At 53.0% G+C, this 21,556-nt stretch overlaps 1 protein-coding gene across 7 annotated transcripts in view; it reads left to right on the top strand.

Annotated features, from left to right (window-relative positions):
* Window positions 1-21,556, top strand: part of MAD1L1 (mitotic arrest deficient 1 like 1) — a 318,460-nt gene that overhangs the window by 206,813 nt on the left and 90,091 nt on the right. For all 7 annotated transcript variants that reach the window (XM_058712035.1, XM_058712036.1, XM_058712034.1 and 4 more), the window contains one exon: window positions 19,720-19,810. In XM_058712035.1, the coding sequence (XP_058568018.1) occupies window positions 19,720-19,810 (91 nt within the window). The remainder of the gene's footprint in view (window positions 1-19,719; window positions 19,811-21,556) is intronic.

The raw sequence follows: 21,556 nt of genomic DNA, 5'->3' as shown, positions 1-21,556 counted from the left end.
TCCCGGTAAGCATTCCAGAGTTGTGTCGTGCCTCAGTTTCCCTTGTGTCACACGCCACCTTTACTTTCCTGGAAAGCCGCACGCACGGGGCCACTCGAGGCCGCCCTTTGGCTGGGAAGGACTGGAGGGGAGGGCGCCAGCCCCTCTGCCCCAGCTCCTCCCGTGGGCCTCGCTGCCCGCCTCGGGGAGGGTGGGAAGCCCCAGGAGGGCCCTCCCACCTTCGTGACCCGTGCTCCTCCCGCCCCTTCCTGCAGAGCTTCCCTGAGATCCCAGGGAGACGAGTGGGCTGCTCGTGGCCTGCCCTTGGCACCGTGCCCCGGTTTGCCCGCCGGCCACGAGCAGCCCGTGGTCCTGAGGGACGGGGACACGTGCTGGCAGATAGGTCTGTTATGCGTGAATCCCACACGCGTTCGCACGTGATAAAGGATGGGAGGTGCAGGCGGTGTGGTAAGTGCATACGTGTAGTGTTTGCGCACACGTGTGCCTACGGAACATCGCTCTTTAACCAGCAAACCAGGGGAACCCCGGGGGAGACTTAAGCGGCGGCTTCGGGACCCTTTCAGCGGAGCAGGGCCTGGTTCTGTCTTCCCTGTTGGCACGTAGCCGCTGCAGCAAACCCTGAGCGTTGTCTGGATTGAGTGGCCGGGTAGGCCGTGTCTCTTCCGGCAGCTGCCCCACAACAGCAAGCAGGGCCCTCAGTCCCCACCGGCCATGTCTGCCGGGCCAGTGGGGACCCACCTTCCTCTCCAGCCCTCCGAGCAGGCCATGCCAGGTGTGTCAGCAGGGCGAGGGGAGCCGGTCTCTGTGCCCCGCTGGGCGGGGGCACCACCCACGTCTCCCTGCCCCAGAGGGAATCGGAGCCCCACCCCTCGGCATCGGAGAGCCGGGGCGAGATGGCAGGGGGGCTGCTCACCCCCTCCCGCTGACCCAGGCTCGGCAGGAAGCCCCCATGCCGACCTGTAGCAGCAGGGTGGTCCTTGCTTCCTTGTCGCTGGTGTCCGCGGAACCCCGTGGGGAGCCCAGGTTGCACCCCACTCGCTGCAGGGCCCACCTCTGCCAGCGTCACGTGAACGGGGCCCACGGGTCTGGGGACTTGCACCTGCCTCCCGGGCCTGGCACCGCCTCTGCACGGGGCCGCCTGCCAAAAGCAGACTCAGTAGGACGCGGGATGCGGTAGGTAAGCAGTCTGCCCTCCGCAGAGCCAGGCATCACAGCCCCAAGAGGGCGGACAGCCAGCAGGCAGCAGCGGGTGCCCAGATTATCCGACGAGGATCGCAAAGCAATCAGAAAAGTGCTTCAGCAAACAGTTACGGATCTTCTTTAAACGAGAAAACCGTAAACCTCAACAAAGAAGGAGAGATTCGTTAAAAAAATGAAAGGGAAGAGGAGCCCAATGGAAATTTCCAGCAAAACCAAAATGAAAAGCTCACGGGCAGACTCAGCAGTGGGTTGGAGATGAGAGTCGTGAGCTCAGAGGCAGACAGACAGACAGACAGACAGGGAAACAGGTTGACGGCCAACGGACGGAGCAGAGCCACTGGGACCAGGGCTCGGAGACAAACATGCGTTTAATTGGACCCCCAGAGGGAAGACGAAGGTGGGAGCTGGAAAATTTTCTGAAGGATTTGGTGAAGGGCGTAAACACGCAGATTTAAGAAGCTGGGCGGAACCCCACACAGTGTCAAACTGCAAAGTCACACGTGACACCTGCTAATTACTCTGAAAGTTAAAGGCGGAGTCTCGAAAGTGGCACCGTCCGCAGGGACGCTGTCTCATCTGCAGACGTGGACGCCAGGTCAAGTGCACCAGCACTTTTCAGGCTCCGAGAGAAACACGCAGTCAGCCAGGGGAGATACGCTTCAGGAATGAGAAGAAAATCAAGACAAAAGTGAGAAAGTTTGTCCCTAACGGACCTGCCCTTAGTGAACCGCGAAGGAAGCTTCTGGACAGAAAGGCCCATTAATGGAGGAAGGAGGGGAATTTCCTCTGCCGCCCTCACGTGTTGGCTGACTCGCCCCGGGTGGCTGAAAAGCCACAGGGTCGTGCGGTGGTGGTGCTCCGAGTGCACAGGGACCGGCCCGCATCCACCCCTCACCGCCGGCACGGTCATGCCTCCGGGCCCAGGGACAGATGCGTGTTCGAGTGCCTGCGGCACCCACAGAGACAGTGGTCTGGTTTGCTGAACTCAAAACCACTGTCGGCAAATCATAAAGGACTCCTAAAACCATCCGAGGAACCTGCCAGAAGGCAAGAAGCGATGGATTTAAGCCTGAGCAAATCCGTAATGACTTCTGATAGAAATGATCTAGATGCACCGGTCCGGCTGCAGGTTGGCCGGTGGGTGAAAACACAGGACCCGACCACGTTTTGTGGACAAGAGGCTCCCTTCCAGCCCAGCGACCTAGGTGGGTTGAAAGGGAAGGACGGAAGATGAGGCGCCACTCGAGCATTGATTTTTTTCAGGTGGGCGTGGCCACACTCATCAACATCAGAAGAACACACTTCAGTGCAAAGAAGGGACATCACATGGACAAAAAGGGACATCATGTGAGGATCAGTGTACCAGGAAGACGTGCTCTCCCCAAACGTGTTTGCACCCAACAGCGGGGCTTAAAGCGCGAAGCGAGGTAGAGAAGGTAGAAGCCGCGGGAGAAACAGACACCCTTGCTCGCGGTCGAGGGCTCCGCACTGCTCCGAAGGCGAGACTGCCGGAAGGAACGGCGCGAAGTCATGGAGGAACTCAACGTCACCGCCAGCCACAGGGTCCCGGGGAGCGGGACCCTCCTTTCAAGGGCGCTGGGCATTCACCAAGACAGACCGCGCCCGGGGTCGTGAACAGACTCGGAAGAATCAGGTACGGAGTCCGCTCTCTGACCACAACAGACTCAAACTAGGAGTGAAGGGAAGACAGTAGGACAGTCTCTTCCCGCTTGCACATTAAGTAGCACACTTCCAGATGGCCCGCGTGTGAGAAAGGAAGTTTGGAAGGAGAAGTAAACACAAGCCAGTGGTCCCAGTGGTCACGGAGAGGCGCGTACGAGAATCCACGAGACAGGGCTCCCTCAGTACCGTGGAAGTGGATAGCGCTCAGAGGGACGAGGTCTTTAATATCTATTTCAACTTGAGGACCTGGGGAAAGGAAGAGCAGGATAAGCCCCAAAGGAGCAGAAACAGAGAAATAATAAGTAGCAGAAAGTAATGAAATTGAAGGGAGAAAAACAGCAGAGAAAATTATTGAAACAAAGCGTCCTTTGAAAAACAGGAATAACATTAATAAGCTCCTAGCAAAACAGACCGATGTGGAAAGAGAAGGTAGTCATCCAGATCAGGAACGAGCTGAGGCGTGGCTAGATCCCGTAGCCACCTGAGGGGTATGATGGGAGTTCTACACATGGTTTTATGCTTACTGGTTCGTTGCCTTAGCAGCGGTGGTCCACTTCCTCAAAGACCGCAGGCTTCCCAGATTCAACCACGTGAAGTAGATAATCTGCACAGTCTTAGAAGCATCAACGCATGGAATTCATAACTAAGATGCTTCCCGGGAAGATACTTCCGGGTTCACATGGTGTCTGTGGAGCATTCTAAACCCTTAAAGACTAATTAATGTCGACTTTATGCAGTCTCTTCCAGAAATCAGAGGGGGTTGTTGGGGTTTGGGGGGAGGCGTGTGCGGGTGTCTGCGAGAGGGTGGTGTGAGCGGCCTTCTGTGTTGACCCAGCTCTGCGTCTTGGCCGTGGTGGCTACACAGATGTGCACGTCCAGGATCTCACGCAGGCCAGTGAGTGTGAGCCTCTGGGGCCGCTCCAGTGTCAGTGGTCCTGGCTTTGATATCGAACTGTATTTGGTTCCACTTGTCACCATCAAGGGAGACTAAGTGAAGAGCCTCCTTGTACGTGTTTGGCAAGTCCTCTGATTATTTCCTGAAAAGTTAACACACACACACACACACACACACACACACACACGCACACACCTCCAAGCAATCTTCCAGCTGGAGCCCTATTTTCTCCGTCTCTAGAAGTGACTACTGGTCATGCCCAGTCCTGAGACTCCTGAGAAGTTTCTTGGCTTTCCCTCCACTGGCCTAGGATTGAGCTTTTGAGTTGTTTACCACTCCTCCGTCTGCTTTCCAGCTTCTAAAGGTTTTTTGATGTTGTCCCTTCCTTTATTTTCTTTGTCCCCTTGGGAGTACAAAGCTGAGGAAGAAAAGTAAGGAAAACATGGAGTCTCGTTTGAGTAAGATTTTGGGAGACTGCACGCACATGTCTGTTGGAACCCTCAGCTTTACCTCGAGTCTTGCTGTTTTATAAACAGTGAAGCAAGCCCCTCGTTCAAACCGTGTTTCTCTGCTTGATGACATGACACTTTCCCATGTTTTTACAGACTATAAATGTTAAGGCATGGTTTGTTCCAAAGTATACTTAATTAACCCACTTTTAGAGCTTGAGTTGTTTCAAATTTTCAGCCATTAAGAACAAGCCACACAAGGGGGGGGTGCCTGGGTGGCTCAGTCGGTTGAGCATCTGACTTCGGCTCAGGTCATGATCTCACGGCTCCTGGGTTCAAGCCCCATGTCGGGCTCTGTGCTGACAGCTCGGAGCCTGGAGCCTGCTTCGGATGCTGTGTCTCCCTCTCTCTCTGCCCCTCCCTGGCTCGGCTCGTGCTCTGCCTCTCTCTGTCTCTCAAAAGTAAATGTAAAAACAAAAAACAGGCCACAATGGACAGGCGTTAACTGATACCCACTTTCTGACACGCGTGCAAGCGTGTTTTCTGGGTCTCTGAAGCCTGACAGTATTTAGACTGTGGGAGTCTGCTCGCGTCTAGGATTCGGATGCATCATGGTTTTGAGAGTGAGGATGGCTCCTGGCTCTGGTAGTGGTGGTAATAATTGTGCTCAAAGCTGCTCATGCTGATGCGGTGCCTTCTGTAGGCCGGGCTCTGTCTGCACCTTGTGCCCTCTCTGCGTTAGCCTGCAGAATTCCAGAAACAGTCCACGAGCGTTTGAGAAGCCACGGTTCTACAGAGGCATGAGGAACACACAGAAGAATGTACGGTTGTACGGCTGGTGGAGTAGCAGGGTGGGGTAGTGCACTTGCCCACCAGGGTGCAGGTCTAAGACGCTGTGTTCTCTTTGGACAAGGTTGAAACAGTAATGACACCAAATAAGAGCCAGTCTGCTTTTTTATTACCACTGTGTGCCTTCACTTCTAAAGAAAGTCCAAAATAAAAGTACTCCCCACACCTTCACCCCCACCAGGTGCCGTAGGCATGTTTGACAGAAGTGCACACGTGCGTGCATTCACCATCCCAATAAAATGCAGAATGTTACCAGGAGATGTTTTGTATTTCACCTTAAAAATTGTTCTGTAGTAAAATTCCCCTTTTTGTGGGGTGGGGGGTTGTACAATTCCGTGATGTTTAATCACCCCCTAGTCAGAGAACCAGATAATTTCATCACCTCAAAATCCCCTTTGTAACCGCGTGACAACCACATTCTCCATTTTTGTCAGTACTGGCCAAAGAATGGAATCCTATGATACGGAATCTTTTGACACTGGCTTTTCTGACTGCTGTTGCTTTCTAGTATGTTTTAAAATCAGAAAGCGTCATCTTCCAGCTTCATTGTTCTTTTTCAGGATTGTTTGGACTCTTCCAACATCTTAACCACACTAAAGTCTTCCTATCCATGAACATGGGATGCCTTCCATTTATTTATTTATTTATTTATTTTGGCTTGCCTTTTTTTTTTTTTTTTTTTTTTTTTTTTTTTTTTTTTTTCCTATTTCATTTGACAATGTTTAGCAGTTTTCAGTATATAAAACTTTACCTCCCTGGGTAAATTAATTCCTAAGTATTTTGTTCTTTTTGACACTGTTACAAATGGAATTGATTTCTTTTTAAGTTTATTTATTTATTTTGAGTGAAGGGGAGAGAATCCCAAGCAGGCTCCTCACTTGTCACACAGAGCCCAATGCAGGGTCGAACTCATGAACCTTGAGATCATGACCCAAGCCAAAAATCAGGAGTCAGACATTTAACTGACTGAGCCACCCAGGTGCCCCTGGAATTGTTTTCTTAATTTCTTTTTCAGGTTCTTAATTACTGGTAGATAGAAATATAACTGAATTTGCATATTGATTTTGTAACTTGCAGCTTCCTGAATGCATTTATTACCTCTAATGAGTGTTGGTTTTTCAGATTATTTGGGTTTTCCAGATCGTGGCAGCTGCAAATATAGATAGTTTTACTTCTTCCTTTCTAAAATGGATACCTTATACTTCTTTTTATTACTAAATGCTCTGGCTAGAACTTCTCGTAGTATATTGAGTGGAAGTGGTAAAAGCTGGCATCCTTGTTTATTTTTCTTTTGTAAGTTTATTTATTTTGAGAGAGAGGGAGAGAGAAAGAATCCCAAGCAGGCTCCACACTGTCAGCATGGGCTCGAACTCACAGACCATGAGATCGTGACCTGAGCTGAAATCAGGAGTCGGGCGCTTAACCACCTGAGCTGCCCAGGCACCCCAGCGGGCATCCCTGTCTTATTTCTGATCTTATGGGAAAACCTTTCAACCTTGTGCCGTTGAGATTGGCAGTAGTTCTGGGTTTTTTCAAAAATGCCCTTTTTCATGTTGAAGTTCCCCTCTGTGCTTAGTTGGTTGAGTGTTGATGGATTCGTCAAATGCTTTCTCTTCCTCTACATTTGCTGAGATGATCATGTGGGTTTTTTTCCCCTTCATTATGTTAATGGGGTGTATTGCTCTGGTTGATGTTCACATGTTGAGACAACCTTGCATTCCTGGTATAAATCCCACATGGTCATGGTGCTGAATTCAGTCTGCTAGTGTCTTGTTAAGGGTTCTTACCCCTCTGTTCAATAAGGGTCAGTGACCTGTAGTTTCCTTGTGGTATTTTGCCTGGCTTGTAGTATCACCATAATGCTGGTCTCTTCGAATGAATTTGGGAGAGTTTTCTTCTCTTTAACTTTTTGGAAGAATTTGGAAGGGAATTGTGTTAATTCCCTTGCGAATGTTTGGGAGAATTCACCCGTGAAGCCATCTGGCCCTACGCTTTATTGTTGTTGTTTTGTTACCGCTTCTGTTTCCTTACCGGTTGTTGGTCAGCTCAGATTTTTGTTTCTTCCTGAGTCAGTTTTGGTAGTTTGTGAATTGCTAGGAACTTGTCTGTTTCGTCTTGCTTATCTAATCTATGTATAGTTGTCCACAGTCGTCTTTGGCAATCCTTGTTATTTCTGTAAAATTAGAAGTAGGGTCCTGTCTTTCATTTCTGATTTAATAATTTGAGTCTTCTCTTTTTTTTTTTTTTTTTTTCAGTTAGTCATTTCAGCTGAAGTTTTGTTAATTTTGTTGATCTTTTCAAATAATCAACTTTTGGCTCTATTGATTTTCTCGCTCTTCTCTACTTAATTCATCTCTGTTCTAATCTTTAATATTTTCTTCCTTCGACTAGCTTTGAGTGTAATAAGCCCTTCTTTTTCTATTTCCTGAAGGCAGTTATGGTTATTGGTTTGAAGTCTCTTCTTTTTTAACGTAGGCATTTAGGGCTACAAATTCCTCTCTGAGCACTGCTTTCACCGTGCCCCCTAAGTGTGGGTATCTCGTGTCTTGTTTTTATTCATCTCCAAGTCTTTTCTAATTTCCTTTGATTTCTTCTCTGACCTGTTGGTTGTTTAAGACTGTGTTGTTTTGTTGCCACATATGTGTTTTCCATTTTTTGTTCCCATTATTGATTCTTACTTCAATTCCATTGAATTAATTCCACCAAATTAATAAATCGAACGTATTGAGGCTTGTTTCGTGGCCTAACACGTGGTCTGTACCGGAGGAGATCCCGTGTGCACTTGACAAGGACACGCACCCTGTGGTTGGTCTAGTTGGTTTGTAGTGTTATCCACGTGTGCTGCTTCTGTGCTCATTTTCTGTCTGGTTGTAGCTGCTCCCTTGTGTGGCTGCGTCCCATTCTACTCTGCGGATGCCCCACAGCTCTTCAAAAAAGACTGTATCCATTTACTTGTTGACGGGGATTTATGCTCTTTCCAATCTGGAGCCATCTTGACTAGAGCCTGCTGTAAATAGCTGTGTGTAGATTGTGTCCGGGGGGGCCCTCAGTCTTCCTTCCTCTGGGGTAGATACCCAGGTGTCACATTTCTGGGTAATACCTTGGGTAATGTTTAGCTTTGGAGAATGGTTTGGCAGTTCCTTGAACAGAAATACCCACATCCTAGTCTGTGCTTGGTGTTGGTGGTATTTTTAATGCCAGCTGTCCCACAGGTGTGCAGTGTCTCATCGTAGGTTTCCCACGTGGCTCCCAAATGGGCGCTGATGTTGAACATCTGTTCATTGCTTACTTGCCATCTGCTTATCCTCCTTGGTGAAATGTCTGTTCAGATATTTTAGCCATCTTTCACCCAGTTTTATTTTTGTTTTCTTAACTTACTTTTGAATTTTGCGAGTCCTTTATGCATTTCAGACATATTTGTCAAATGTGACTTGGAACTACCTTCTCTTAGTCCGTAGTGTGATTTTTCATCTTAATAAAACCTTTAAAAGAACAGGAATTCTACATTTTACGTTCAACTCCTTGATCCACGCTCGGTTAAATTTTGTATGAGATGTGAAGTTTAGGTCAACGTTTATTTATTTTATTTTATTCTTTACCTTAAGATGTTCAGGCGTCCCTCCACTGAATTGTTTCTGTGTCCGTGTTGATCCGCATGTTGTCTCACCGCCGTTTTCCTGGTGACCACAGTCTTATGGCAAGTTTTAAATCAGGTGGTATGACTCTTCCAATTTCATTCTTCTTTTTCAAAATCATTTTAGCTATTCTAGTTCCTCTGAATTTCCAAAGAAATGCTAGGACAGTTTGGCTCTATCTACAAAAATAACCCTGCTGGGAGTTGAATTGGTATCGTGTTAAGTGGACACCTTCAGTTTGGGAAGAACTGATTCTGCACCATGCTGGGTCCTCCCTCCATGAACATGGTATGCATCTCTATTTACCTAGGTCTTTCGTTTCTTACATTAGCATTTTGTACTTTCAGTATACAGGTTCTGCATATTTTAATAGATTTGGACCCAAGTATGTCTTTCTTATATCTGTTCTAAATTTTGCTTTGTTTTGTTTTTTGATCACATAGAAATGATTGACTTTTTAGTTATTCATCTTACAGCCTGCAACCTTACTAAATTATCAGTTCTGCGAGGGTTTTTGTTTGTTTGTTTGCTTAATTGTGTTTAATTCCTTGGGATTTTCTACATAGATATTCTGTTGTCTGTGAACTTGGTTAGTTGTACATCTTCACCAAGAAGTATGCCTTTGGTCTCCTCCACTTACAGTTTGTGCTGATTGAGACTTCGAGTGTGATGTTGCTGTGGGGTGAGGAGGGCAGACGCCTTCGCCTTGTTCCTGGTCTTGGATGTGGGGAGATGTTCAGTCTGAAGCCACTGGAAATAATGTAGGATTTTTGTAGGTGTCTTTTTTTTTTTTTTTTTTTAGCATTTATTCATTTTTGAGGGAGACAAAGTGTGAGCAGGTGAGGGGCAGAGAGAGAGGGAGACACAGAATCTGAAGCAGCTCCAGGCTCCGAGCTGTCAACACAGAGACTGACACCGGCTCCAACTCTCAATCTGAGATCATGACTCGAGCCTCAGTTGGACGCTTAACTGACCAAGGCACCCAGGCACCCCCTTTGTAGGTCTTTCATCAGGATGTAAAAGCTCACTTCTAGTCTTGGCTTGAAATGAATGGATATTGAATTTTTTCAAGTTCTGTTTTTTTCTTTGAATTGATTGATACGATGTGGTTTTTCCTCTTTACGCTGTCAGCATGGCAGATTATATTGATTTATTTTTCAGTACTAAACCTGCTTGACACCCTAGGTAAACCCTCCCTGGTTATAACGTATGGTCCTTTTTAATTTTTTTTTACTTTAGAGAGAGAGAGAGAAAGACAGAGAATATTTAGCAGGCTCCACGCTTCCCACAGAGCCCCACATAGGGCTCGATCCCGTTCCCCTGGTATCATGACCTGAGCCTAACTCAAGAGTAGATCACCCAGGGGCGCCTGGGTGGCGCAGTCGGTTAAGCGTCCGACTTCAGCCAGGTCACGATCTCGCGGTCTGTGAGTTCGAGCCCCGCGTCAGGCTCTGGGCTGATGGCTCGGAGCCTGGAGCCTGGAGCCTGTTTCCGATTCTGTGTCTCCCTCTCTCTCTGCCCCTCCCCCGTTCATGCTCTGTCTCTCTCTGTCCCAAAAATAAATAAAAAACGTTGAAAAAAAAAAAATTAAAAAAAAAAAAAAAAAAAAGAGTAGATCACCCAACCGACTGAGCCACCCAGGCGCCCCTAATGCATTATCCTTTTTACATATTGCTGGATTCAGCTTGCTTATTTCTTGCTGATGATTTTTGTGTCTGTACTCATGAGGGATCCTGGCCTTACAGCTTTCTCGCACTGTTCTCGTCTGGTTTTTATCACCATAATACTGACCTTGTGAAATGGGTTAGTAAGTATTCCGTCCTCTTTTGTTTTCTGGAAGGGATGTGTGGATCTGGCATTGCTTCCTTTTTAAAAGTTTGCACCCAGGCAAACCATCTAAGGCTGGGTATTTCTGTTGTGTGTGGGTTTTTTTTTTTTTTTAATCTGTAAAAAATATTTTTATTTATTTTGAGACAGCACGAGCAGGGGAGGGGCAGAGGGAGGGGGAGAGAGAGAATCCCAAGAAGGCTCAGCGCTGTCAGTGCAGAGCCCGATGCGGGCTTGAACTCGTAAACCGTGGAGATCGTGATCTGAGCCGAATCGAGGGTCAGAAGCCTAACCGACTGAGCCACCCGGGCGTCCTTGTCGCATGTGGTTTTTCGCTCACGATGTCATCCCTCCGCCAGTCACAGAAATACATGGGCTGGGTAATTTGTCTCAGAGAATTTGGGTACCTGGGAGAATTGGTGCGTCCCATGTAGGTTGTCAGGGCCTGTGTGTGATGCTGTACACAGTTCCTGTTCTGTCTGCAGGACCCACAGCGGGAGCCTCTCCTTCCTGACGTTATTACGTCACGTTCTCCATGTTCTCTGGTCTTTGCAGCCTTGCCAGACGTTCGCTGTTCAACAGGCTTCTTCACAGAACTGGTGTCTGCTTTCTCCCCTTTCTCTCTTTGCTTTTCTGTTTTCTGTCTTGTTAATTTCTGCTCCGTGTGGATCCTTCCTTCTGCCCGCTCCTGGTATATTTTCTTTCCTTCTTCCTAGTCTCTTGAGGTGGAGGCCTAGATTATTGATTTGAGATCTTGGTTTGTAATATGAGCGTTCACGGCTACAGAGTTCGCTCCGAGCACTGCTTCAGCCGCGTGCCACCTTTTTGGATGCTGTGCTCTCGTTTCGTTCAGCTAAACGCAGTTTATAATCTCAGTCGTTTTGCTAAACGACCTATTGTTTTGATGTGTGTTGTTAGATTTGCAGACGTTTGGGGATTTTCCTGTCGTGTTACTGGCATCTGGTGTCATTCCCTTGTGGTCTGTGAATGTAGTTTGTGTAATGCCACTTTAAAAAATTTGTTAAGGTTTGTTACATGCCCCAAATGTGGTCTGTCCCGGAGAAGGATTGTGCTGTCGTTGGCTGGTGCGTTGTACCAGTTCCTGTTAGATCCACTCGGCGGATGGTCCTGTTCAGCCCTCCTGCCCGTGGGTCGTGCTCATCGCCGTGTCCAGCCGCACTCGCGCTCCCCCGTCATTCTGCCGCGTTGTGCTTCGTGCCTGGCGCAGCTCTGCTTCTAAAGGAGGAAGTACGGTTAGCGTGGTTGTGTCCTGGCGAACGAGCAGCATGTGTTTGCTCCGTGGCTGTGTCACATTTTGGTCATTCTCGCAATAGTTGGGACTTTTTCATCGTTATGTGTAGTATGATTGGTCATCAGCGGTTATAATCACTGAAGCTGAGACGATGGTTAGCACTATGAGCAATAAAGTATTTTTAATTAAGGCCTGTGCGTTTTTGCAGACCTGATGTGACCGCCTTGTGAGTAGGCTGCAGTGTGTTGTAAACCTAGCTTTTACGTGCACCGGGAAACCAAAGAATTCATTTGATTCGCTTTATTGTGACATTTGCTTTACTGCGGTGTTCTGGGACCGAGCCCGCGGTGGCTCGGAGGTGCGCCCCTGCGTTTGTGTCCTAGCCCTTTCCCGGCAGGCAGTCGTCTGGTCACCTGCCCCAGAGCCTCCTGCACACGACCGCTTGGACTTGTCCTCTTGCTCCTTCCATCCTTCCATTCTGTTTTATTTTTCTCTCGTGAGCCCTTACTACCTGCCCAAGCACAGCTTTAAATAGTTTACTTGCAGTGACACATTGGATTCTTAAAACAAACTGTAAGTACACAGTTTGCACTATTATCCCAATTTTATGGGTGAAGGAAGGGAGAGACAGTAAGTATCTTGTCCAGGGTGACTTCGTGCCAACCGTTCACTTTGGAATAAGTTTTTTTTTTTAAGTGTATTTATTTATATTGGGTGGGGAGAGAGAGGGAGAGAGAGAGAGAGAGAGAGAGAGAGAGAGAATCCCAAGCAGACTCCACACTGACAGCACAGAGCGCGACGTGGGGCCTGAACTCATGAACCATGAGACTGTGACCTGAGCAGAGTCGGACCCTCCGCCGGCTCAGCCCCCAGGTGCTGCTGGAATGAGCTCGATCTGCCGGAAGCTCTCGAGAGTAGGACAGAGAGCTCAGCCGAGCCCTGCCTGTGTTCCCTTGTCACCGGTGTGTTCCGCTCCCATGGCTTGCTTGCCGTGAGCCTGTGACGCCCTCCGTTCTCGGCACTACTTTGTCTGCCCCCTGACGTCCGGTCCAGGCCCTGCCTTGGTTTGGTCACCCCTGCCGCCTCTGCTCCTGGGCAGCGTCCCCATCTTTCTGTGTCTCGTGACCCTGGCAGCACTGGTCAGGTGGCCGTGGACGGTCCCCAGGCCGGGCATGTCTCACGTGTGTCATGGGGAGACCTAGGTTCTCGGCTGAAGGGAGGAAGGGCACAGGGGTGGGGCCCTCCCGTCACATGAGACCAGGGGTCCGTCACATGAGACCAGGGGTCCGTACGGGATGCTGGCACTTCCTTCCTGACGCACGTCCTTCGTTTGCATTGAGTCGCAAGCCACCCTTTCCGCACTCCGCTCGGAAATCTCAGCTGAACAGCCGCGTGCCGGTGCTGCCTTCCGCACGACACAGGCACGTGGCTCAGCCAAGCTCCCCGCAGCCTCTGCCTATCACCGGCTCCAAAGCCGTGTCCCCACGGTCAGGGACTTGTCACTGGGCCCCCGCCCCTAAGGGCCAAATCTGCCTCTGTGCTCGGGCCACCGCAGCGGAGGCCCCAGCCCGGGTGGCATAAGCAACAGGCATTTACGTTCTCTCTGTCAGAGGCCGCAAGTCTGAGGCCACGGTGCCGCGTGGTTGTTGCCGGAGAGGACTGTTGTGGCTGCGGGCCACGCCTTCCCACCAGGCGCTCGCCCCCGGGGGACAGTGCGCACAAGCTCTCGGGGTTCGCTCTTCCCGGGACACTTAGCCCGTCACAGGGTCCCACCCTCGTGACCTCACCTGACCCTAGTTCCCTGCACGCTCCATCACACGGGGGTTGGGGCCTCAACCTAAGAATGTGGGGAGACACAGACGTTCAATCCGTAGCAGGACGCCCCCTCCTTGTCTGAATGAGTCCGGAGCAGGGCCATCGCCCTCTCCGTGCTCCAGCCTCCTAGTGCGGGACGGGGATGGTTGCTGTCTGCGCACTTGATCCCCTCTGCCCGTGGGGCCCAACATTGGCTCTGTGCTGGGAACACGGGGAGGGCGTGTGACAGAGGGAACGGAGAGGCCTGCGGTGACAGTGTGGTGGCCTAGTCCCCAGTGGATGGTCAGGGCCTGTCAGGGAGGAAGCAGCAGGCAGTGCGTCGGCTGTGGGATCTGGGGGCGCTCAGCCTGGATGGTGCGTCGTGGGCCGCGTGCTTTTCCAGCTGTCCTCCAGGGCCACTGGCTGTCCCTTCTTCAGGCCGTTGGGGGGCCCGACCACCGGCACCCCTCCCCCCACCGTTACCCTTTAGTCCAGCGAGAACAATTGACAGCTACCTCATCCTAGCCCGTTGCGCACACGCACGCACGCACACCCTGCTTTGACTCGCTTAGTCTTTTCCAGAAGCCATCTGGGATGTCGTTCGGTTTATGTAGCGCCCTCCTCGTCTAGAGAACGTGGAGCCAGTCGGTCTCGAGAAACTTAGGCCACAGCCGATCGCTTCGAAACATCTGAAGGCGAAGCCGCCCTGTGAGCTTGTGAACGCACGCGGGTTCGTTTTCTCCCTCAGCAGGGTGGCGGTTCGCCTCAAGAGGAGGCCGGGGGGAGGGGAGGGGCCCCGCCTGAAGACACGTAAACGAGTGTCGTTCATGCGGGTTTGTTCTCTGACAGCAGGATGGATCCCAAGCCATTTTATTGATGGGCCTGCAGCTGCGTGCACCCGCTTATTTGAATTTAGCCCCCGAGAACGTTTGCTCACGAGCCTTCAGAGTCCGAAGCGTCCGGTTTTAATCGGGGCCCGGCGGGGCTTCTCCTGCAGCCTGCCCCTGACGTGCAGGGGTCCTGCCCGCAGACGGCGGCTTCCCGGACGTGGCCTTGGGTGCCAGGCCCGCCCCACGCCCCTGGGGACACCTCCCTGGGGCGGGGCAGCTCACGCCTCCAGGTCTGTCCCTCGGAGATGCCCCGAGCCGGCAGAGAAGCGGTGCTCGCTCAGGTGTGAAGCGTGGGGTCAGCAGGTGTTTTCACAGCCTTCTTGGGGTGTAACGGACGTACGGCAAACTGCACGCATTTAAAGCGCGCAGTGGGGCGCCTGGGTGGCTCAGTCCGTCGAGCGTCCGGCTTCGGCTGAGGTCATGATCTCGAGGCTTCCGATTCTGTGTCTCCCTCTCTCTCTGCCCCTCCCCCACTCATGCTGTCCCTCTCTGTGTCAAAAATAAAATGAACGTTAAAAAAGTTTTAAAAATATGAAGCGCACAGTGCGACGTTTGCACACGCACACGCCCGCACACCCTGCTGTGCCAACCAGGCTCAAGGTGGCGGACCTGTCCGTCACCCTCAACCTTTCCTCTGGTCTGGCTGGAACCCATCCCTCCTCCTCCTCCCCAGGCAGCCGCTGATGTGCTCTCAGTCCTAGAGACTGGTTGGCCTTTGGTGAAGTTGAATATGAATGGAGTCACGCGGTGGCCACCCTTCCGTGTCTGCCTTACTGCGAACACACATCTGTGCCGTGGTCCATTTTACGGCCGGGGACTGTTCGCGTACGTGTGCCCTTGTTGGACACTCACTCTCCCCCGGCTCGCGGCTGTTGTAAACAGAGCCGCTTGACGTTACAGAGAAGGTCCTTGTGTAGACCGCGGCGGGACACCACCTGGTCGTGGGACGGCTGGCGCGTGTACGTGGCCGTTTTCTGTGGATCTGCGTGTCTCCAGGGGGCCGCACCAGTTAGCGTCCCCGCCACCACTGACTCCTCGCCGGCCCTGGGCCCGTCCGCCTCTCTCACCGCGATCCTGACAGGTGCGCTGCGGCTCGTGGTGGTTTGAATTTTGTCTCCCTGACGACTGACGACACGAGCATCTTTGCCTGTGCTTGTCGTCGTCTGGCATGTGGTTTAGCAAAGTGTTCCAAGTACCGTCCGTTTTTTTACTTGGTTGCTTTTCGCTGAGTCTGCGGAGTCCCTTGCAGATTGTGGGCGCAAGTCCTTTGCCGGAGACTTACTTGCTTTGCGAATATTCCCTCCCATTCTGCGGCGTGTCACCGCATTGTCTTCAGGAAGGCTTTTAAAGAGAAGTCTTACCTGTTTTCTTCTTTGATTGTGATTTGGATACCGTAGCTGTGATTCACAGGGTTCCCCCTACGTTTTTTGGCAATTTTACCCTTTTTCGACTTATGTGTGGGTTTATATCTCCATCTTGAGTTAGTTTTGTTTATATTGTACAAAATACAGATTTTAGGGCCTTTAGAAAAACGAACGCGCAGCTGCTCCAGCACCATTTGTTAAAAAGACACCCCTTCTACACTGGATTGCCTTCGACTATTTATCAAAATACGTCGTCTGCACGTAGGGGTCTGTTTCCGGGCCCTGCTGTGTTTCGTCGGTGCGGCTCAAGGGCGGTGCTGTTTTGGTTGCCGTGACTTAACGGCAGTTCTTGAGATGGGGTGTTAGCTCTCCAGCCTTCTCCCCGGTGCTGCTTTGGGCGTTCCGGGGCTGTGACACTGCCCCACGATTGTTACAATCAGCTGTCCGGTTGTACGAAGAAACGTGTGGGGTTTGACTGGGTCGGTGTGGACTCTTTAGGGCAGCGCGGGGAATCGTGAGATCCCAGCAAGGGAGCCTTTCAGCCACGACCCCGTGTATCCCCTCGCGTTTGGGCCCACGTCAGCGCCTCTCAGCTCGGCCGACGACCTCGTGCTTGTCAGAGGGCGGGTCTCGGACGGGTTTTCCGGGTCGAGCCCCGCACGCTCCGTGTTCCTGCGTGCAGCTGTAAGTCGCGTTTCCCGGGTGTCCTTGCGTGGATCACTTAGCGCCATTCTGGTCGCAGGAGAGATTTTGAATGACTAATACCCTTCCCAGTAGGTTGAGCCTCCTTGCGTGGGCCAGCCTGTGTCTGTGTTGGTCAACCTGTGTGTGCGCCCGAGAGGGCCGTGCCCTCTGCTCTCGTGGTCACGGTGTTGCCGCGGGGTGCTTGGGTCCAGCGCCTGTCTACTTCATCCTTCCGGGTTTTCTGCTCATCGTTCCATCAGCTGTTGAGAGACTGACGTCGAAATCTCGGGCTCCGATCGCGGGCTTGGATATTTCTGTGTGTGTTTCTACCGGGGTTGCTGCACCTGTCGAAGGGCTTTCCCTAGCGCGTAGGTGTTCCGGACGATACTGTTCTCTTGGCCACTCGGCCTCCGCACCATCACAAAGTTCCCTCGTTGGCGCCGCTGTTGGCTCTGAAATTCTCTGTGGTTCTAGGGGCCTCTCCGGCTTTCTCTGTTGCTTTTCCCAGTGTTGGCGGCTCACGTCCGTTTGCCGCTTCGTGTCGGGGGTGACATAACGGGGGGTTGCTGCTTCGTCCGCGTGGGTAGCCTGCGTTTAACTGGGTGTGTGGACTGTTGACGTGTCCTGTGGCAGCCGGTACGACGGGGTCTTGTCTTGTCACCTTACTGCCGTCCCCCCGTCCCGTCCCTTCCTCTTCGTTTCCCATTTTCCTGGCTTCTAACTCGTTGCGTGTGTTTTATTATTTCACTTTATTTCCTTTCTTGCTCACCGGTTGTCACTCCTTGTTATTTTAGGGCTTGTTGCGGGGTGCATGGTGCACACCTCCCGCTGGTCACAGTCTGCCTACGAGCGATGGTCTACCGTCAGGCACACAGCCTCCTTGCTACATCGTCTGTTTTCCCCTCCGGCCTCTGCTACGTGTGTCACGCATTCCACTTGTATTTTTATCTTAGACCCCAGTACGTTTTTGTTAGTTTTGTTTCAGCAACTGATCTTGTTAAAAGATAGCAATTTGCTTTCATATCTTGGCTGGAACACGTGGCGTATATACACGTGGAATATCACTCAGCCATAAAGAAGGATGAGATCTTGCCATTTGCAACGACGTGGATGGACCCAGAGGGTACGGTGCTGAGTGAACTGAGACAGGAAAACAAATGCCGTGTGATCTGACTCCCACGTAGAATCTAAAAAAACAGAAGAAATGCACAGACGCCTAGATAATGAGCGGGGAGATAGAGGGGATTCAGAGTACAGACCTCCAGTTATAAAATAGTAGGTCACGGGGATGTGACCTACAGCACAGGGTTGTGACATGCGGCTGGTGATCCTGTGGTGACTTTGTGCAGCGACAGACCACGACCACGGCAAGCATTTGGTGGTGTCCGTAATAGCACAGTCACTCTTGGACGCCTGAGACACACGGGGTAGCGGATGTCAGCCGGACATCAAGCGTCCTTGACAGCCACACGCTGGCCCACGCGGTCGCGGTTCCGCTGCACCTCGCTCCTTTACGTGGACCCGTGTCTCCCTCTGGCGTCCCTGCCCCCCTGCCAGAAGGGCCTCCCCTGACCCCCTCGGGGAGCGGGTCTGCTGGTGACGAGTCCTTGCAGGTGTGGCTTGTCTGAGAACATCTTTATGTTGCTTTTGTTTGTGATCATTTTCACTGGCGGTTGAATTCTCGGTTGGTATTTTTTATTTCGGTATTTTAAAACTTTTTTCTTCCCTTTCTCACTTGCATTGTGTCTGATGAGAAGTCCACTTTATTCCTCTGTACGTGACATCTCTCCCTTCCGCTGGCGGCTTTTTGAGCCGTTAGGTTACTGGGTGCACTGGGGCCGTTTCCCGTGTGTCTTGTGCTGGGGGGTTGCCGAGCGTCTCGGATCTGTGTGTGCTCGTCATCAAAGCTGACGCTTTGTCTCCCAGGGTCTGCCTCCCGCCCTTTCCTTCGGGGCTCCACCCAGGCGGCCGCTGTGCTCTGTGAAGTTGCCCCGCACACCTCGGTGACCGTCTCGTCAGCCTCAAATATCCCTTTTCCTCTCTCTTTCGCTTGGGATCGTTTTGGGTGTTTTGTTCTGTGTGTTGGTTTGTATCGTTTCTTTCTGGGGTCTTCCGGTGCGTAGGCTTTCCTCCTGCACAGTCTGCTCTGGCGTTCGCCCGCCCAGCGTGTCTGTGGTCTCGGGCGCTGGGGCTCACCCCTCCAGGAACTGGGGCCGTCTTGCTCGTGACTCCGTCTCTGTGCTGAGCTGTTGAACAGCGGACGGTTGCAATAACCGTTTCACTGTCCTTGGATGCTACTTAATGCTGCAGCCCATGGTGGGTTTCAACTGATCGACTATTTTCCTCATCACGGGTCATATTTCCCTGCTTCTTTTAATGCCTAGTAGTCTTTGATTAGTTGGCAGACATTGTAAATTTTGGCTTGTTTGATTCTGAATGTTTTTGTATTCATATGAATCTTCCCGAGCTTTTTTCAGAGACGTAATTAGGTTTCTTGGAAAGAGTTTTGGTCCTTTCTGATCTTGTGTGATTTGCTAGGCCGTCTTGGAGCACTTCTCTGTCTAGAGATAATTATCTCTTGCTCCCGAGCCAAGACCTTCCTGAATAATCTATGAAATGTGAGTTTTCCACTCCAGCTGGTTAGTAGTGGGAAGGCCCTGTTCCTTAGCCTATGTACGTGCTGCGCACTGCTTCCTGGACAAACTTACTTATTTCCAAATCATGTGAATGTAGTGCTTTTCAAAAATTAAAGTCTGGAAATGAAGACAGAAATAGGCACTTAGTTACCGTGAGCTGAAACCTGCCGTACGCCTCTGTCGGCCGCTGGCCTTGGAGTCCGGGCCCATGAGGGAGAAGGGACCCTGCACGGTCCCTCTGAGCCTGCTTCCCCCCAGTTAGCTTCCCTCCCCAGCCCATGTCTCCCTCCGGGTCGACCCCGTGGTTCTGTGTCCTCTACGATACGTGGTCATGCGTCCTGGGAGCGGGCCGACGAGCACAGGACGCGTGCAGGTTCCCATCTGTCCTGCCCCCTCGAGTTGTGGTCCGTGGGGACCCCCCTTCGTCAGAACGGACGTGCAGGCCCCACCCCGCCCCCGGGCCTGAGCGTGACACCCCCCCACCCTCCGGGCAGGGCCCTGTCTGTAGGAGGGGCCGCGCGGGCCGCGGTGTGCGTCCTGACGGTCTGGCTCTCCTTGCAGGCTGAAGATTGAGGAGCTGGAGGGGGAACGCAGCCGCCTGGAGGAAGAGAAGAAGACACTGGAGGCGCAGCTCGAGCGGCTGACCCTGCAGGTGCGTGCCGGCGGGCGGCCACTGGCGGGGGCTTACCCCGGGACGCGGCGTTCCCCCACAGGTTCTCCCTGCCCTCCGGGTTTTCCCCCCTCCCGCCGACGTCCCATCTTCAGGTTCACCAGACTGCACGAAGCCGCGACCTACCCCCATACGCATGCCCTCACACCGGGGCGTGTGCTCGGAGCGCATCGGGGAGGGTGTCCCAGCCGTGGCCCCGGCCCCGTGCTCCATCAGTCCTCCTGCCCCCTCCCTGCACCGGCCGTGGCCCGTGGCTGGTCTCTGGTCGGGTGTGCGCCCAGGCCCTTGCCCGCCGCCTGCAGTCAGGAGGCCACAGCTCTGTTTACGCCGGCCCACCTTTACGTTGTTTTTCGTTTTTATGCTCCCGTCTGAATTGCTCCGTGGCAAGAAACCTGCAGATTCGTGATTACCCAGATTTTGGACAGGCCATTGATTCTATCTTGACACCTATTAGAGGCAAATCAAATCTCTTTTTTATTACCGCTTCCTGGAGCCAGGGGAAGTGACAAGTCTGATGAAGCGAGGTGCCGGGAGCCGCGGCTGGCGGCGCTCAGCTCTGGGACCCGTACCGCTCTGATTGGGCCGCGGCCTCCGAAGGGAGATCCGGGCTGTTGGCAGGTCGGCCCGGGCGGCCCGTCAGCCAGGCCCTGTCGGAGCAGGGCGGGTGGGCATCTTCCCGCGTGTTCATTCGGGCACAGCCTGTGATCGGGGCTGACGGCTCCCCGGGCTCCCGGGGTCGGGGCGCAGTGAGGCTGGCTGAAATCCTTCACGTCCCTTTTTCCTGCCTCCGGCCTGCCAGGCCCTTCCCAGGGAGCCTGCCGTGCCGTAGGCGGGGCTGCTGAGGCAAGGTGCTGGCGAGCGCTGTGCCCGAGGGCATTTGCCCCCAGCACCCTGGGAGACGGGGAGTCCGCTGCTCGCCCATCTCCAGTGTTGCTCCCTGACGGGAGACGCGCAGGTCCTGGGGCCGCTCCCGGCCGAGGGGCTGGGCTCCTGCCCACAGGGGGCAGGCGGCCTCCGCGTCCCTGCCTGTGGGCGTGGGTGGGGCACAGCGCAGGTTTGTCGGGGGGGGGGGGGGGGGGCACCGTGTGGAGACAGGTTTGCATCACGCCGGGGGCTCGGGTGCTTATGCGGAGGCATGGCGGTGCTCCCCGAGCTGTGCCACGGCCCCGGGGCAGGGATGGCAGAGGCTTGTAGACAGCCACAGGCAGCCACCGCCTCTGCACCAGGTGGGTGTCCCGCGGCCCCTCACGGGCGCCCCGTTCCCTCCCACTGCTTCGAGTCGGGGGACCGACTGCTCGTCCCACAGCAGCGCCCGTGTCCTGCCTCCAGACACCACAGCACAAGGAGGTCCGTGACGGCCTCTCCCCAGGTTCGCGGTTCCGGCACGAATCCAGGAGGGCGCCTCGAATGAGGCTCCTGTCAGAAGGCCGGCGTGATGCGGGGCCTGCCAGGATCCCCGTTTCCCGGCTGCTCGTCTCGGCTGTCACAACTGGCACCGGCCTCTGCCGCACGGTCACTGTGCCGCATGGGCCTCTCTGTGTCCACGGTCCTCGGACGCGAGTCCTCCGAGCAGGAAGCGTCCGTTGAGGAGGGGTCTGTAATTTGGCCGAGGGCACCCGGCGGGAGAGGGCTCGGAGCCCAGCTCCCTCGTGGCCGCGGGGCCGCGTCCCTACAGCCAGTTGACATTCTCAGGTGCCCAGCCTCAGCTCTGAGGACCCCCCGGTCTGC

This window comes from Neofelis nebulosa, chromosome 18, assembly GCF_028018385.1.
Source record: "Neofelis nebulosa isolate mNeoNeb1 chromosome 18, mNeoNeb1.pri, whole genome shotgun sequence".
Taxonomy (NCBI): domain Eukaryota; kingdom Metazoa; phylum Chordata; class Mammalia; order Carnivora; family Felidae; genus Neofelis; species Neofelis nebulosa.
The sequence above is the reverse complement of the archived record's forward strand: the minus strand, read 5'-3'. Positions and strand labels throughout refer to the sequence as shown.